This window comes from Scyliorhinus torazame, chromosome 21 (genome assembly GCF_047496885.1).
Source record: "Scyliorhinus torazame isolate Kashiwa2021f chromosome 21, sScyTor2.1, whole genome shotgun sequence".
Classification (NCBI taxonomy): domain Eukaryota; kingdom Metazoa; phylum Chordata; class Chondrichthyes; order Carcharhiniformes; family Scyliorhinidae; genus Scyliorhinus; species Scyliorhinus torazame.
This window is the reverse complement of record NC_092727.1, coordinates 76701286-76720015: the sequence shown is the minus strand read 5'-3', so window position 1 is coordinate 76720015 and position 18730 is coordinate 76701286. Positions and strand designations below refer to the sequence as shown.

General features: G+C 42.8%; 1 protein-coding gene across 19 annotated transcripts in view; it reads left to right on the top strand.

The window, feature by feature from the left end:
* tanc2a (tetratricopeptide repeat, ankyrin repeat and coiled-coil containing 2a) overlaps positions 1-18730 on the top strand; it is a 1428811-nt gene that overhangs the window by 1076480 nt on the left and 333601 nt on the right. For 17 of the 19 annotated variants that reach the window (XR_011937462.1, XM_072486954.1, XM_072486971.1 and 14 more), the window contains 2 exons: positions 6542-6667; positions 14692-14727. Coding sequence is in view for 18 of the 19 variants with exons in the window: in XM_072486954.1 (XP_072343055.1) it covers positions 6542-6667; positions 14692-14727 (162 nt within the window). In the remaining variant the exon portion in view is untranslated. The remainder of the gene's footprint in view (positions 1-6541; positions 6668-14691; positions 14728-18730) is intronic. The other 2 variants (XM_072486960.1, XM_072486958.1) reach the window with 1 other exon arrangement.

The window sequence follows — 18730 nt, the reverse complement described above, 5'->3', positions numbered from 1 at the left end:
CAACGATATCGCTTCTCTTAAAGAAGGAAAAGGACCCGCTACAATGCGGGTCCTATAGACCTATTTCCCTCCTAAATGTAGATGCCAAGGTCCTGGCCAAGGTAATGGCAATGAGAATAGAGGAATGTGTCCCGGGGGTGGTCCACGAGGACCAAACTGGGTTTGTGAAGGGGAGACAGCTGAACGTGAATATACGGAGGTTGTTAGGGGTAATGATGATGGCCCCACCAGAGGGAGAAACGGAGATAGTAGTGGCGATGGATGCAGAGAAAGCATTTGATAGAGTGGAGTGGGATTATTTGTGGGAGGTGTTGAGGAGATTTGGTTTTGGAGAGGGGTATGTTAGATGGGTGCAGCTGTTGTATAGGGCCCCAGTGGCGAGCGTGGTCACGAATGGACGGGAATCTGCATATTTTCGGCTCCATAGAGGGACAAGGCAGGGATGCCCTCTGTCCCCATTATTGTTTGCACTGGCGATTGAGCCCCTGGCGATAGCGTTGAGGGGTTCCAAGAAGTGGAGGGGAGTACTTAGGGGAGGAGAAGAGCACCGGGTATCTTTGTATGCGGACGATTTGCTACTATACGTGGCGGACCCGGCGGAGGGGATGCCAGAAATAATGCGGATACTTGGGGAGTTTGGGGATTTTTCAGGGTATAAATTGAACATGGGGAAAAGTGAGTTGTTTGGTGCATCCAGGGGAGCAGAGTAGAGAAATAGAGGACCTACCGTTGAGGAAGGTAACAAGGGACTTTCGTTACCTGGGGATCCAGATAGCTAAGAATTGGGGCACATTGCATAGGTTAAATTTAACGCGGTTGGTGGAACAGATGGAGGAGGATTTCAAGAGATGGGATATGGTATCCCTGTCAATGGCAGGGAGGGTGCAGGCGGTTAAGGTGGTGGTCCTCCCGAGATTCCTCTTTGTGTTTCAGTGCCTCCCGGTGGTGATCACGAAGGCTTTTTTAAAAGGATTGAAAAGAGCATCATGGGTTTTGTGTGGGCCGGGAAGACCCCGAGAGTGAGGAAGGGATTCTTACAGCGTAGCAGGGATAGGGGGGGGCTGGCACTACCGAGCCTAAGTGAGTATTATTGGGCCGCTAATATTTCAATGGTGAGTAAGTGGATGGGAGAGGAGGAGGGAGCGGCGTGGAAGAGATTAGAGAGGGCGTCCTGTAGGGGGACTAGCCTACAGGCTATGGTGACAGCCCCATTGCCGTTCTCACCGAGGAACTACACCACAAGCCCGGTGGTGGTGGCTACACTGAAGATTTGGGGACAGTGGAGACGGCATAGGGGAATGACTGGAGCCTTGGGGGGGTCCCCGATAAGAAACAACCATAGGTTTGCCCCGGGGGGAATGGATGGGGGATATGGAATGTGGCAAAGAGCAGGAATAACGCAACTGAAAGATCTGTTTATGGATGGGAAGTTCGCGAGTCTGGGAGCGCTGACCGAGAAATATGGGTTGCCCCAAGGGAATGCATTCAGGTATATGCAACTGAGGGCTTTTGCGAGGCAACAGGTGAGGGAATTCCCGCAGCTCCCGACACAAGAGGTGCAGGACAGAGTGATCTCAAAGACATGGGTGGGGGATGGTAAGGTGTCAGATATATATAGGGAAATGAGGGACGAAGGGGAGACTATGGTAGATGAACTAAAAGGGAAATGGGAAGAAGAGCTGGGGGAGGAGATCGAGGAGGGGCTGTGGGCAGATGCCCTAAGCAGGGTAAACTCGTCGTCCTCGTGTGCCAGGCTAAGCCTGATTCAGTTTAAGGTATTACACAGGGCACATATGACTGGAGCACGGCTCAGTAAATTTTTTGGGGTGGAGGATAGGTGTGCGAGGTGCTCGAGAAGCCCAGCGAATCATACCCATATGTTTTGGTCATGCCCGGCACTACAGGGGTTTTGGATGGGGGTGACAAAGGTGCTTTCAAAAGTAGTAGGAGTCCGGGTCGAACCAAGCTGGGGGTTGGCTATATTTGGGGTTGCACAAGAGCCGGGAGTGCAGGAGGCGAGAGAGGCCGATGTTTTGGCTTTTGCGTCCCTAGTAGCCCGGCGCAGGATATTGCTAATGTGGAAAGAAGCCAAGCCCCCGGGGTTGGAGACCTGGATAAATGACATGGCAGGGTTTATAAAGCTAGAGCGGATTAAGTTCGTCCTAAGGGGGTCGGCTCAAGGGTTCACCAGGCGGTGGCAACCGTTCGTCGAATACCTCGCAGAAAGATAGACGGAATGGGAAAAAGAAGGCAGCAGCAGCAGCCCAGGATCGGGGGGGGGGGGGAGGAGGAACCAGAAGGACTCTCAGGGTTGTTAATATATACTGTATAGTATGTATAGGTTGTTGCTACAGATAATTATATATTGGACTGTTAAATTATATTTTTGGAGAGTGTTACTTGTGACAAGGCAGTTGCCAATTAGGGCTAGTTTTCATTTTTGTTATTTATTATTTATTCATTTTTTGTTTATAAAATAGGTCATTGTTATTTGTGTTGTTATAATATTGTGTAAAGGATGCACAATGTACTGTGTTGGTTGACCAAAAATTTTCAATAAAATATTTAATTAAAAAAAAAGACGCATATAAAATGATCAGGGGGTGAGATAGGGTGGACAGTGAGAGCCTTCTCCCGCGGATGGAAATGGCTAGCACGAGGGGACATAGCCTTAAACTGAGGGGTAATAGATATAGGACAGAGGTCAGAGGTAGGTTCTTTACGCAAAGAGTGGTGAGGCCGTGGAATGCCCTACCTGCAACAGTAGTGAACTCGCCAACATTGAAGGCATTTAAAAGTTTATTGGATAAACATATGGATGATAATGGCATAGTGTAGGTTAGATGGCTTTTGTTTTTTGACTTCCCATGTCGGTGCAACATCGTGGGCCGAAGGGTCTGTACTGTGCTGTATCGTTCTATGTTCTGGCTGGAAGACTGCCGCAGCCTCATTTAATTTCATTTAAAAGGTGACAGCGGCCGCCATTCTCAATTTAAAAGCTGGTAGCGGTCGTGGGTCGCTTCCCTGCGATCGGGACCACCGCAGGAATGGCGTGACCAATCGGTCCGCAACCTTTCCGACAACCGCCTGCGACGCAGCTGAGGGCTGCGACTCACAATTTTATAAAGTTCTGTTTTAAGCCATGCCCCTTTGATATATAAATAGTTACTTCTCGGTAAGACCTGCATCGAATATTGCATTGGCTGGCATTTGTAACACTGAAACAGCTCCTGCTATTTACCTTATCAAAGCTGTCAGCTGAAAAAAGCGTTCCCTTCCTAATGTCCATTCGTTATCATGGTTGTTGGGAATGCTAGAATTGTGGTTATATCAGTAACTAGCAATCCATAAACTTGGATTAATGATCCAGAGACCTGAATCAAATCTCACCATGGAAGCTGAGGAATTTAAATACAGTTAATTTAATAAATCTGGGTAGGACTTCCGGTGGCAGCCTTGAGCTGATCAATCACACACAAGGTGGCTCCCGCTTGGAGGCTTAGGTTTCGGCCCTATCCAATCCGGTTAACAGGCGTTTGTGGGAAATAGAACAAAGCAATTGAAGCTTGTTGGTTTCTCATCCAGTGTGGGATGTTGGCGGGCTATAATACCAGGCTTAAATCGAATAAACCCCCACTCGAGTTGGAGGATCCTCATGGCGCAGCGAAAGAAAGTATGGCGGACCTTGCTATGCCGTCATCGCCCTTCCCACTGCTGACAGAGCAGTTAATGGAGTTTATTCCTGGGGAATTTAGGAGGCATCGGAAGGAGATGCAGGAGGACCTCTGCAGGGCAATTGAGGCAACAATAGCTCCTCTTCATGGTGCTTTGGAAAGGGTGGAGCAATGAATGGAGTCGCAGGCCACGACGATTCGGGAGATGGGGAAGGTGGTCTCGGATCACAGCGACCGGGTCATGTCTCTGGAGGCAGAGGTAACAATGCTGGCGGAGACCCACAAAGTGTTAAAGGCCAGAGTGGACCACCAGGAGAATCAATCTGGACATCAAAATTGAAGAATAGTTGGACTGCTAGAGAGGGTTGTAGGTACCAGCACCACCGACTACATGGCGAAGGTGTTGGGAAGCTGGTCAGGGAGCCCCAGAGGTGGATCGGGTCCACCGGTTGCTGTGCCAGAGGCCGAGAGTGGGAGAACTGCCACGGGCAGTAACCATTCAGCTGCATAAGTACCAGAGAAGGAGCAGATTTTGAGATGGGCGAAGTCCACAAGAGACTGTAGCTGAGAGGGTCATCCTGAGTGCATATATACCAGGATATTCGGGCCGACCTGGCCAAATATTGAACGGGCTTCAACAAGGCCAAGGCAGTGCTTTTTAGGAGCAAGGTTTGATTTGGGATGCTCAACTCGGCAAAACTGTGGGTCACATTCAAGCATAAAGAACTGTACTTTAATAAGCCAGAGGAGACGAACAACGTTGTTGGGAAGATTCGTTTGGGTAAGGATTAATGTTGAGAATGATGTTTTGATGATTTTGTAATCGGAATGTTTGGAGCTGTATGTGTTCGTTCTTCCCCATGGCCGATGTTGGGGTTGTTCTGAGTCTTGCGTTTTTCTCTTGCTGGGAGTTCGGGGAATGGGGGTTTCGTCAAGAGGGGATTTGGATTTGTTCTTTCCGGATTGCACTAGTTTGGGTGGGGGAGTGGGGGGGAAGGGTAGTTTGGGTTATGGGGTGGGGTTCTTTGTGTGGTTCTCCAAGTGGGGGATTGGGGGGCTTCAATCTGTGAAAACGATAGATTTGCACCATCGGGGATAGACACAACTTATAGGATCTAGAAGATGGAAGGACGCCAAGAGGATCAGGGATCTGTTTGTGGAGGGTAGGTTCACGGGATTGGAGCAGTTAAAGGAGAAATATCAGCTCCCAAGGGGGAGCAAGTTTAAGTATATGTAGGTGTGGGATTTTGTTTGCAAAGAGTTCATTTAGCTGCCGAGTCATACATTGATGGATAGGTTGTAATTATGTGATGGGCTAGGGGAAGGAAAGATCTCGGATATATATGACGGTCGCAGGAGATGGGGAAGGCACCGTTAGCAGCGATAAGGAGAAGAGGATACTGTGTGTTGCGTTGCGTTGGGGTTATAACTAGTTTGTTCCAAAGATATAAAATGACAAACTTTGTAATATGGTTGTGTGTTTTTTATATGATTGTGGAACTTTTTGTACTGTATGGAATAAAATATATATATTTTAAAATTTAATAAATTGGGTTTTAAAAAAGAAAAAGATGGTATTAGTGGTGACCGTGAGAATTGCTGAATTCTTGTAAAACCCCCCTGGTTAACTAATGTTCTTCGGAAGGAAATCTAATACTCGGTCAGTGTTGCATGTAACTGCAGGCGCACAGTAAGTAGTCGACTCTTAACTACCCTCTGAAATAGCCTAGCAAACCACTCAGCTACTCAAAATTAGAAAAGGATTAAAACTGGGATGACCAGTGGCATTGACCTGGACATTGGAAGTGACAAAGGCACATCCAGCACAGTCAGTCCTGCAAAGTTCCTAACTTTAGACACTAAGGGGCAAATTAGCATGGCCAGTCTATCTAACCTTCACACCGTTGGAATATGGGAGGAAACCGGAGCACCCAGAGGAAACTCGCGCAGATACGGGGAGAACGTGCAAACTCCACACAGTCATCCAAGGTCAGAATCTAACCCGGGTCCCTGGTGCTGTGAGGCAGCAGTGCTAAGCATTGTGCCACTGTGCCGCTCTGTCTGTATCTGAGAGATCATTTCAAAACAAAATCATGTGTTGTAAATGTCAGACCATTGATAAATTTACTGTGTTTGCAGAGCCATAAACCGAAGAGCTTACTTTTTGAAAAATGCAGCATAAATTAAAGCAAATGTGTTTCCACCGTCTTCAATGAAGAAACGACTTCTAAATGTGTGCACTGTTTTTATTTTCAACCCACTTTGTGTATATAATCAAAAGCCATAGTAAATAGCAAGTGAAAGATTTAATTTATACTAAGCTTTCATAAATCTAAAATAAAAACCTCTAAAGCTGTACTTGTGTGGTTTTACGATGCTGTGAAGCCTTCAATTAACTTACAGTCTGCATTCCTAAATGTGTTCCATATCTCTTGAGTTTTGACAACTGTTAAATTACAAATATCAAAATGTCGCTGGAAAGCAAATTATTATTGGAAAAATATATATTTCTATCCCTGTAAAAGAACACTTTTTTAAGAAGTTCAGTCTCACTTGATCGGCTTCTAAGAAAACCCGAACGGAATAAATTGTGGTCACCCCAGATAGGAGCCACAACCTGCAAAGCTGTTTGGTTTGCCCAGAGTCACATTCCCAGCTGCTGCTCTATTTTTGCGAGTGTGATTGTGCTGGGGGTCTCTATATTCCTCTCAATCACGCATTTCTGATGCAATTTCAAGCACCTTTTTGTCTAGCATGGCATGAATATTTTTTATCTTCAGAAAAGAGAAGAACTGTGTTTCAGGTTGCCTTTTGATTCATTTGGTGTTTGACTATAGCCCACACTCAGGATATTATTTCTTTTCCAGCTACAAGTTCTGCCCATCTGGAGGACCTAGCTTATCTGGATGAACAGCGACACACACCATTGCGGACATCTCTGAGAATGCCACGGCAACATGTGGCAGGAGGTCGCACCCCACAGGACCTGCGAGGTAAGCAGCAGGACACATTGTGCTATGTTCCATGGCCTTTTGCCAGCCAGGCCTTTTTCTCTGTTTGACAGTCTCTATGCTGTACCGCATCTGCTACTGTCTGCAGTGCTGCACATAAGTGGCTGGGAGGTGCTGTGTACAGCCTCAAGCTTCTTATTGCCATTTTTATTCTGACAGAATAACTTGAAATGCCAACATTTCAACACAAGTGCACCTGTGACCTGACCCTTGCAGCAGGATGATTATAATTGAAAGTATCCACCTTAAATACCTGATTTTATTTTTTGAAGAATTATAGGTGAGACCAGAATGATTGGTTTGGGTTTTTTGGAACTGGCTGGTCCAGAGGACGAGAAAGAGTAAACTAGTCAGATTGGTGTTGACCTTGGGTAAATTCTATGTAAACTCCTTATATTGGGAAAGAAGAACATTCAGCTACTTAATTAAAAGTAAGTTTTGCAGCTCCTCTGCATTTCTGTCAGAGGAATTAATTTTGAAATGAATTGCAGTTCTTCATCTGCTGAATAGGCTTCTTCCTAAATGCTGGGCAGTCACTCAACTTCCTCTTGGGTTCTGCTATTGCCACTGATAAGATTGCCAAATAGTGAGCAAGGGTATCCTGCGCTGACTTGTCCATAAACAATATTTGATAGTTTTACCCCTCAACTTGTGGAGAAACACCACGGGCGCGATTCACCTGAAAAATCTGTCTGGTTTCGGGTGTGTTTAACAGGGTGTTTCCCAGCAGCTGCAGCGCCAAGAAACAGCAATTGCTGCTACTTTTGGTCTTGGGGCGTTTCCTCACAAATGGGGTGCCATTTTGTCTGGGTGCCCTGATTTCTGCTGCCCCCACCCCCCAAAACCTTGGCGAGGCCCCTGGGCCCCCCTCACCTCCCCTCCATCTGCACTCCCTGCAAAGCTAGTATATCCTTCCTGAATTGCAGTACCCAGAACTATACACAGTATTTCAGATCTGATCCAACTAAGACTTTGTATAACTGTAGCAAAACTTCCTCTCTCTTATATTCCAGCAATCTAGTTATAAAGGCGAACATTCTATTAGCCCTTGTACCCGACTGCTACATTTTAGTAATTTGTGTACAAGGGCTCCTGCATCTCTACTAACCTTACTGTTTCTAGCAAAGATATCCTTTTTGTTGGATAACCTCCCCTTACCTGCATTGAAAATTACCTGCCAGAGTTTCGTCCATTCACCTGATATATCAACGTCACTTTGTAGTTTTATGCCACCAATCTTCCTGTCATCGTTAGAACAAAAAGAGACAAGGCATAGATGCTTCTCTTCAGTTTTGAGGCTGTAATGATCTTCCATCCAATAGGTTTAGGATCACCTAAATAAATACTAAGCTGATCCAGAATAAAATAGATACAATCTCAAACTCAAATCTCAGTAGTTCCTATATTGAACTGTCAGGTTAGAAAAAGCTCATAACCTTTGAGTGCTGACCATTGTACCTGGACTGTATACTTTCATATTCTGGTAAAGGTATAGGTTATTTTCATGTTATCAAAGAGCCATGGGCAGTACGGTGATGCAGTGGTTAGCCTGTTGCCTCACGGCGCCGAGGTCCCAGGTTCGATCCCGGCTCTGGGCCACTGTCCTTGTGGAGTTTGCACATTCTCCCAGTGTTTGCGTGGGATTTGCCCCCACAATCCAAAAGCTGTGCAGGGTAGGTGGATTGGCCACGCTAAATTGACCCTTAATTGGAAAAAAAATGAATTGGGCACTCTAAATGTATTTAAGAAACAATATATATTTTTTAATGTTATCAAAGAGTAATGCCGCAAATGTTAATTTTAGATCATTTTAGAATTAAATAACTTAATTATCTTCCACAAGAACTGAGCCAAAATCAGATTATCCAGTTTTTCGACTAATTTTAATGTTGATGTGGCCAGACTCAAAATTAAAGAATGTGGAAACTATGACCTTTTCAGAAAATAGTTTTTATAAGGTCATACAAATTTCAGTAGAACATCCACCATTTGGCTCCTTGTTCCTCTGCTCGTACTAGCTTTATGTTGGAGTTATCTCTTTAATCTAATTCCCCAGTTCTTTCCTCGTACCCTTCAATATTTTATTCTCTTTGGATGTTCATTTAATTCCCTCTTAAATATCACGATTTAAGAGGGTATTTATCTCATTTCCTCTTAATCTTTCGGGTGAAATATTTTCTTCCACCCACTGTATGTATTTGGCACTAATTCTGAGTTTCTGCTTTCTTGTTACCTATTTACTGATATTCAAATCCTATCAAAACTTCACTTACACATTGCCTTTTAAGCTTCTTTGTTCCAGTGGGTACAGCACTAGTTTGTCAAAAATCTCATCTTAACTATACAGGAATACCGTGTTAAAGTAGTAGATGTGTTCCTGGAAACCACTACTTAAATTGGAACTACTTGTATTGAAGCAAGGTTTCCCTTTATTTGTATATATATTTTCATTAGATTTTTAAAAGTTTTTTTTACAAATAATGTAATAAAACAGGGACTGTACAGAACAAGAATTATTGTAAATATAAGAACAAACAAGACAGGATGCCTTAAGGGCAAAACGGTGGCGCCGTGGGTTAGCACTGTGGCCTCACAATGCCGAGGTCCCAGGTTCGATCCCAGTTCTGGGTCACTGTCCGTGTGGAGTTTGCACATTCTCCCCGTGTTTGCGTGGGTTTCGCCCTCACAACTCAAAGATGTGCAGGTTAGGTGGATTGGCCATGCTGAATTGCCCCTTAATTGGAAAAAATGAATTGGGTACTCTAAAATTTGAAAAAAAAAAGAACAACAGACTTTATGAACTGATGCCTCCAGTTTTAATACTGGATCAATCCAAAAAAACAATTGGGGGATCAAGGAGCGAAGGAGAGAAGATAAGGCCATATAAATAATAGAGGATATCATCTTAGGCTGCACACCATTATGTATTGTGTGAATCAAGGCTTACAATATGGCTGAAGGGAAACATAACAGGAGTAGGTCAGACAAGGCGGAGCCTCTAAATTTGAGATAGGACTCCCACACTTTACGGAATGCATCAGATTTATATGGATCACAAACATCAAGAATTCCATAGGAATACATTCCATGACTAATTTATGCCAATTTTGAATTGAAGGATACTTTGTAATAATAATCTTTATTCTCACAAGTCGGCTTACATAACACTGCAATGAAGTTAATGTGAAAATCCCCTAGTCGCCACACTACGGCCCCTAGTCGCCACACTACAGCACCTGTTCGGGTGCAGTTGAGGGAGAATTCATAATGTCCAATTCACCTCACAAACATGTCTTTCGGGACTTCTGTGAGGAAACTGAGCACCCGGAGGAAACCCACGCAGACACAGGGAGAACATGTAGACTCCTCACGGGCAGTGACGCAAGCTGAGAATTGAAACTGGGACCCTGGCGCTGTGAATCAACAGTGCTAACTACTGTGCAACCATGCCGCCCTTGTAATATCGGGATGCATTCCCAACCCAAGATTTCCAATCCCAATACAAAAGATAAACATTACATTTTATTTTCTAGTAGCCTTTAGAAACAAAAATATGCCATCTTTACCTGCTCTGGCGTAAATGTGATTCCAGACCAGTGTGGTTGACTTTTTAAAAAATAAATATTTTTATTCTCCTTTTTCACATTTATCATATTTACAACAACAAATAATTAACAATAACAACAAATACAATGACAATCCCCTAGCCTACAATGACAATCCCCTAGCCAACAATTCACTCATCCCACCCACCCCCAAACAGCTCCCAACATTTTGAAAACAAAACACCAAAGAAAAAGAATCATCTTAATTTATACATTCCAACACCCCCCTAATGTTCAGTGTCATCCAATTCATGAAAATGCATGTTGAACAAGGCCCATGAATTGTCAAACCCTTCCATCCTCCCCCCTCAACTCGAACTTTATTTTCTCGAGGTACAGGGCGGAGAAGCCGACCGCCACCCCAACAGAATCTGCCTTTGGGCAATCAGCGAGGCGAAGGCCAACTCCGGCCGATCCGACACCCCGAATATGCCTTCTAGGGGACCTGATTTGAATCTCACATGCACCACCTTTGAGATTACCCTAAAGACCTCCCTCCAATACCCCTCCAGTTTTGGGCAGGACCAAAACATATGAACGCGATTTGCGCCCCCCCCCCCCCCCCCACAGCGTTCACAAACATCCTCCACCCCCTCAAAAATTCGGAGTGTGGTTGACTCTTAATGGCCTAGCAAGCCCCTTAATTCAAGGGCAATTAGCGCTGGGCAACCAAGTGCTGAATGTGCAAGCGACATCACCATCCTGTGAAGAATACATTTTAAAGTACAGCTCCATCTGTAAGCCAAAAATAAACAAAACACATTGTAAAAAATATAAAAGCACTCTTCATCGACGAGGTGGGTAGGAGTTACAGGAAGGGTTTTCTTATGTCTCCCCTTTTGGTACCTGTACATCTTGAACAGATTGGTGAATTGCAGGTTTGGTGAATGGACGAAAGGATTGTTGCACCTTTTGTTGCTTTTGCTTTTATTCCCTCATCTGATGTATAATTCTGGTAAACCTGCATGAAAATTTCCCTTTAATCTAAATAAGCCTTTTGTAATGGATGCCCAATAATGCACACACTACTTTAACTACTCACTGCTTTTAAAAGTTGTGTTTAGCTAGTAATTTGAAAGCTAGAACATCAAACCTTTTGTGACCAAAATTAAATTATCCATCATTCAAACTGTATTCTCTAGTCCAATCCTAGTATTGGAATTTGTGACAGAAGGGTATTCAGGATAAGCAAATTTCCGGAAAGGTCCATTCAGTGTGGCAGCAAGGTTAGTGGAGATGGACAGGTAATATCCAACTCTTTCTATCCAATGCACACAAGAAAATGGTGGATGCTGCATTATTGCAAAGTTCAGCATCCTAGGGTGCTCTGGGAGCTGCCTTGCCAGAATTGATTCCAATCTTGGCAAGTGGATTTCAAATACACTGGCACCAGGATCTTTTCCAAGTTAGTGCAATAGCAGAGCTATTTGCGGTGAATATATAAAAGCAGAATCATAAAAATTATTTATATTCTATCCATAATTATTGTTCTTTCGTTAAGAAAATTGAAAGCACTGGCTGGTACAAGTGTACATCTTAAGAGGGACAAAGGTGCCATTTAAAAACAGGACCATTTAAAAATTCCCACTTATAATGAATGTGCCCACATTGCACCCATCCAAAGTACAAGTAGACAATTAATTCAATAATTCTGATATTTTCAACCTCCGGGCTTTCAGCATTACAATATGTTTATAAATTCAATTAGTTTTTGACAGTTCAATTAAAATTGCACTGAGTTCATTACCGGACGTGGTGGATGTTTCAATCCGTGCTGCAGTCCACCTACTATGTTTGTGATGGATATTCACAGTTCGTGATCAAACATTGAGTTAAAATGTCTCATGGGTAGTGCAATATAAGACTTTTGCTTTGGAAAGAGAATAAATAACAACAATGCCCTACATTGGGCACGTTTTACATCATTCAATATGGAGTAGTATTTGCAAGTATCTTAGAAAAGATTTAACACCTTGACTGCCCTGCCCTTATGATATTGAGTTACATCCTTGGTCAATTGGAGATAAAAATTAAGGAATATTTCTCCTTATTTCATTGTTTCATTCCCCACCAACCTTCCTGCTACTTGTCCCCTTTCAACTTTGGTCTGCTCAACTGACTGGGACAATGTATAAGTTTCCATCGGAGAATCAATTCTTCCTCGTACTAGCCCTAAATTTCCTAGAACCAGCAAAATTTCTCAAACTAAGGTGAGTAAGTTGAAGTAATTAAACAGCATTGGAACAAATTGCACAAACTCGTGAACGTGGGAGTGAGCAGTAATCTTCCTCAGTTGCTGGTTCACCAGCAACCATTTTTTGTATACCCTCTAGGCAGTGAGTTTTATTCACTGCATTTTGAAAGCTGAAAGGTTGTAAAAGGCTATCATGGTGCTGTTTATATAAATACAGCTGGGGGTGAATGCAAACGTGTTCTTGAGCTCTGAGTCATTCTCATCATTTTGTGCAATGACCTGTGGGATTACAGTAGATACAATGTCAAGAGCTTGCAGTGGAACGGATTGATTTTTTTCAAAGATGTAGACTTGACTTTCATTCCAGCACAAATTTGGTTTTTTTTGAAGTAATAATAGTCTTGGAATATTCCTTTGTCTTCCTTGTGCATTGGCTGAGGTGGGACGGTCAAGAAAATTGAGCACTTTAAAGCAGGCTGCAGATTCATTACTGCCTGTTTTGAACGTACTCCCAGAATTAATTTCACCTTGCGATTTAGAGATATAAACAATTTGCACTATTCTGTGCTGGTGAGCCCATGAGTTGATTTAAAAATTATGTTTCTTTTTTTAAAATTGGAGTAAAATTAAACGAAAAACTCGATCCCTTCTCTTCTCCCTATCTGTCACCCATCTCTGACTCCATACTCTCTTTCCCCACAGTTTAAAACACTTTCTGGAATGTGTACACACTCAAATCAAACCATGAGGCACAACAGATGTATAATTAGAATAGTATCTTTTTCAAATACAGACTTTATCTTTGAAATATAGTAAACATACTTTAACCTGAAAAAAGTTTTGAAATTTGTCCACTTATTTTTTAGTAAGGAATGCCAAATTCTAAAGAGAAGCTATTTCATCTGTCTAACTGACTGATTTTGGCAGAGCCTGGGAAATAAGGCACACCGTACCTACTCAGACTGCGCAATATAAATTCAGCTCACCGACCTGGGGAAAAAATATCAGGGTGAAGCCCAAACATTTGAGAGAATCTGAGGCTTTCAAATAAAAACAAGAACAAACTTTAATTAAACCGCACATAGATAGAATTTATGTTTTAATTCTTGTTGTTTACTTTTTTAAAACCCATATTTTTATATTAGAAATCTTGGTTATGAAGAAAAAAGGGAAGATGTAAAAACAAAGCAAGCATTTTAAGCAATTTGAAGAAACCCGATGGCCAAATTGTGCAATCAAGTGATATGTTCCTTAGGTTGAACCCATTATAAATGTGGATACAGGAATTACAATGGAGAAAGGTTGACACGCAGTGTGACACAGAAATATGACAACAAGAAGTCTGAGCAGAACCAAGACTTGTGTGTGTGATCTAAAAAAAAATGTAAATTGTACAGGTGCAGAATTAAAGGTTTTGTGGAACAATCTCAATGTAAACTGTACCTTTTAATTGCTTCAAATCCTGGGCCATGTTTACTGCAGTGCATGCTCTGGTTGCTGTACTTGATTGTCCTGCAGTGTCAAGCTTTTGAATTGCATTTTTCATCGCTATTTCTTTCTCACTTGAGCTAATAATTCCCATAAATCAAGGGGGGCATCTGTAAAATCCTCGTGCTCTTGTAATTTTATCATCACTTAAACTAACCAATGTCGAAGATAAGGGTAATCCGCACCTCAAGTGAATTGGACGCATCATTCCGTTTTCCCGACATAATGCTCCACGTATATGTTCTTGACTTCTGCAACACTGAGGCTGTACACTGAATTAACTGCTTGAATGGATTTTAGAGAATGGATATTAGAGAATGTCGCTTTGTCTGCTCATTTAATGATGCTTTTGAGGCCTCATCTTTGCAACACCCTTTTGATTAAGAGTTGCACAGCAAGTGGTTGAAGATACAGTGCCAAAAATAGAACAACAAAGGAGCCTGCAGTTTGTCATCTCAAATGGTTGTTGCAGCTGACTTTGCACCTGCTTAATTCCACAGTGCACAATGTCACATAACGTGCTGGTTCTCTGACAGGAAAGGAAAATTAGAATAAGTCTCTAATGTTTGCTATCCATGTGCTGAATGAAATGTAACTGTTCCGCACCAGAGCTCTGTGCCATGCTCGAAATCTGATGCTTGTTTATTATTGCTCCTATGCCTGTGATTGTTGCTAACATTTTGCATCACTTTCTGGCTTTTCTCTGATTTTTGCTTTAGCCTCCACTAATGCCCATGCTTGGCACACTCATTCACGTAAGTTACAATTCTTGTCAATACAATCTTTAACTGTTCCCTGACTGAATTTAACTCGAAGACAGCATAACCTGTAGCTGCTCAATAATTGAATGCTTTCTTTGTGTGTAGGTGCAAGCTAAAGAAACATATTTTGGTGCATGTTTAGAATGTCCAGGTTCCCTTCCCTGCCAGTATCAATATTTATGTTCTTTGCTTCTCAAACCAGGGGATGGCTTAGCATAGGGCTAAATCGCTGGCTTTGAAAGCAGGCCAGCAGCACGGTTAAATTCCCGTACCAGCCTCCCCGAACAGGCGCCGGAATGTGGCGACTAGGAGCTTTTCGCAGTAACTTCATTTGAAGCCTACTTGTGACAAGCGATTTTCATTTTTTCATTTTCACTTTGATTCTTATTTAAAACCAAAAAGCAAACATTCAATCCCTCCACCACCGACGCACAGTAGCAGCTGTGTGTAACATCCACAAGATGCACTGCAGGAACTCACCAATGTTTCTTAGGCAGTACCTTCCAAACCCACAACCATCTAGAAGGACAAGAGCAACAGATACATGTGAACACTACCAACTGGAGATTCTCCTCAAAGTTACTCACTATACAGTTGGAAATATATTGTCCTTTATTGTCACTGGGTGAAAATTCTGGACTTTCCTCCCTTACTGCATTGTGGATGTACCTACACCACATAGACTGCAGCGGTTCAAGAAGGCAGTTCATCACCACCTTCTCAAGGGCAATGAGACATGGGCAATATATGCTGGCTTGCCAGCAACGCTCACATCATATCAATGAATTTAAAAAAAATATTATGCCCAGGTGTGTTTTTAAACTTCCTGAACTTTTGTCCAGCAGATGAACCTTGCTTTCAATTTTTAATGCCTACTTCATAGTAGAATCGTTCTTTTTAATCTTATAACTCTGCATATATAGTTGGATCCTCTTATAACTCCTAATTTACAGCAGCGTTTCTTCACAGCTTGTGATCCAGAGAATTAGTTGACCTCTTCCAGGTCAGCAATAGAAATGCTGTAAATGGCCTCAATGTCACAGAATTTGGGTGGAAAAATTCAGCTGGAACTCTTGATTCTGTTCGATAATTCCTCTTGGAATATTCATGTGGTTGTGATGTCTCTGTGGTTTACTGACCTACTGACCATTTGCTGTCAACATACTTAAGACTGCTATCACAGTTAGTGTACTCCAATCCCAATCCCAAATAATATGCCTGGAGGTTAAAAAGACAGGGTAAGAACTTTCCTGTTGAACATGGGAAGCCAAAGTCGGGATTAATCCCAGCATTGAGTTCTTGCCTCCATTCGAGCAATACAAAGAGGGGATTTTTATCTCTTGGAGGATAAGGAGGAGGCTGCCCAAGACCGAGATGGATGTAGACCAATGCTGAATAGGCCAGACTTAAAGCCCTGTCAACATTCCTGTCAGTTCTTCATTGCCATCAGCGACTACTCCAATTAAATTTAAATCTGCAGATAACTGTAAAGCCCTCCTCCACTTCAGCCCTTCACTACTCCTTTCCCATTCACATCCCTTCACTCCACTCACCTGCTTTCTGCCCCTAACTCACTCGCCCAACACTCAACTTGTAAACTAAATTCACTACCCCTATAATAACATTTGAAAGGCTCATAAATCTGCTAAAAAAAAAAAATAACTTGAATAGGTGTGTGAAAACCATTAGACTCTTCAGAATCTCATAAATATGTCAAGATGAATAGGCATTTCAAAAACTATTATCTTCTTCAGAATCTCATTAATCTGTCAAAATAAACAAACATCGTTGGAAGAGGCTGTTGAAAAACATTAACCTCTTCCCAAGCTCACAAATCTGCCAGAGGAATCAAATTCCCATTCTCTGGGATAGCTGAATAAACAAATTCTGCATTTTGAATTCCTGTAATGCTTTGAAAAGCAGCCAAGATGTTAAGCTCTCATTCCCCAGGACAGTTGAATAAACAATATATGTGTTACATAATGAATTAGTGCTTTTGAAGGAAGGCGTATGTACATCTGTCGATCCTTTAAAATAACTAAACAGATGGCTGAACTGACCTGCCAAAGAAATGACTGAAAATAATGAGGAAGTTTAAACAATTAGCCCTGGATCTTGCATTGGCCTGATCTTTCCATATTGTACAGTGCAGAATAACACTTTATCCAATGGATAATCAGTTCCAATGCATGTGAAAACATTTCTACTTCTACTTCTTTCTAAATTGTCAGGCGTAACAATTTGGCAAATACATTGCAGCACTGTGATCACTCACTTGAATGAACATAGTAAGAAGTCTTAAAACACCATGTTAAAGTCCTTCAGGTTTGTATCAAACACTAGCTTTCGGAGCACTGCTCCTTCCCCAGGTGAATGAAGAGGTATGTTCCAGAAACATATATATAGACAAAGTCAAAGATGCAAGACAATGCTTTGAATGTGAGCATTTGCAGGTAATTAAGTCTTTACAGATCCAGAGATAGGGGTAACCCCAGGTTAAAGAGAGGTGTGAATTGGCTCAAGCCAGGACAGTTGGTAGGATTTTGCAAGCCCAGGCCAGATGGTGTGGGATGAATGTAATGCAACATGAATCTAAGGTCCCAGTTGAGGCTTTACTCATGTGTGCGGAACTTGGCTATAAGTTTCTGCCTGGTGATTTTGCGTTGTCGCGCGTCCTGAAGGCCACCTTGGAGAACGCTTACCCGGAGATCAGAGGCTGAATGCCCTTCACTGCTGAAGTGTTCCCCGACAGATCAGCTTCCACCCTAAACACATTAAAGAAGCTATCCCCTATGGATAAGCCCTCTGTATACACAGGATCTGCTCAGATGAGGAGAAGAGTAACAGACATCTACAGACGCTGAAAGATGCCCTTGTACGAACGGGATATGGCGCTCGACTCATCGATCGACAGTTTCAACGTGCCACAGCAAAAAACCGCACCGACCTCCTCAGAAGACAAACACAGGACACAACCGACAGAGTACCCTTCGTCGTCCAGTACTTCCCCGGAGCAGAGAAACTACAACATCTTCTTCGCAGCCATCAACATGTCATCGATGAAGGTGAACATCTTGCCAAGGTCATCCCCACACCCCCGCTACTTGCCTTCAAACAACCGCGCAACCTCAAATAAACCATTGTTTTCAGCAAACTACCCAGCCTTCAGACACCACATAACCCTGCCATGGCAATCTCTGCAAGACGTGCCAGATTATCAACATGGGTACCACCATTACACGTGAGAACACCACCCACCAGGTAAGCGGTACATACTCTTGCGACTCAGCCAACGTTATCTACCTCATACGCTGCAGGAAAGGATGTCCCGAAGAATGTACATTGGCGAGACAATGCAGACGCTGCGACAATGGATGAACGGACATCGCGCGACAATCGGCAGGCAGGAATGTTCCCTTCCAGTCGGGGAACACTTCAAAAGTCAAGGGCATTCAGCCTCTGATCTCCTGGTAAGCGTTCTCCAAGGCGGCCTTCAGGACGCACAACAACGCAAAATCGCCGAGCAGAAACTTATAGCCAGGATCCGCACATGAGTACGGCCTCAACCGGGACCTTGGATTGATGTCGCATTTGTTATGGGCGAGGCGTTTTCAGAACGCCAAAATGTATCATGGAGTTCAACCAACCTCTCCCTTTAATGTATTTGTTGCTTTTCCTAGCACACGGCTTGTTCCCTAGTAGTGGGATAACAATTATGGACACATGGGTTTTTAAACACAAAACAATGTTTATTCCATGAACTCAACTTAACGTCTTAAATAAACATTGGATCTCTTAACACCCCTTATTTCAAAGATAACTCAGAAAATATTGCAAGAGTAAATAATTTCTTAAAATGTTGCTTCAAACTTCCAAACACCTTTAAACAAAATCACACCAGGTTAAAGGCTTTACTATTATGAGTTTAAATCACCCAAATGATCCAGAGATAGTCTTTCATGGCAGATATCAAAGCAAATCCCGCTCACTGCAAAAC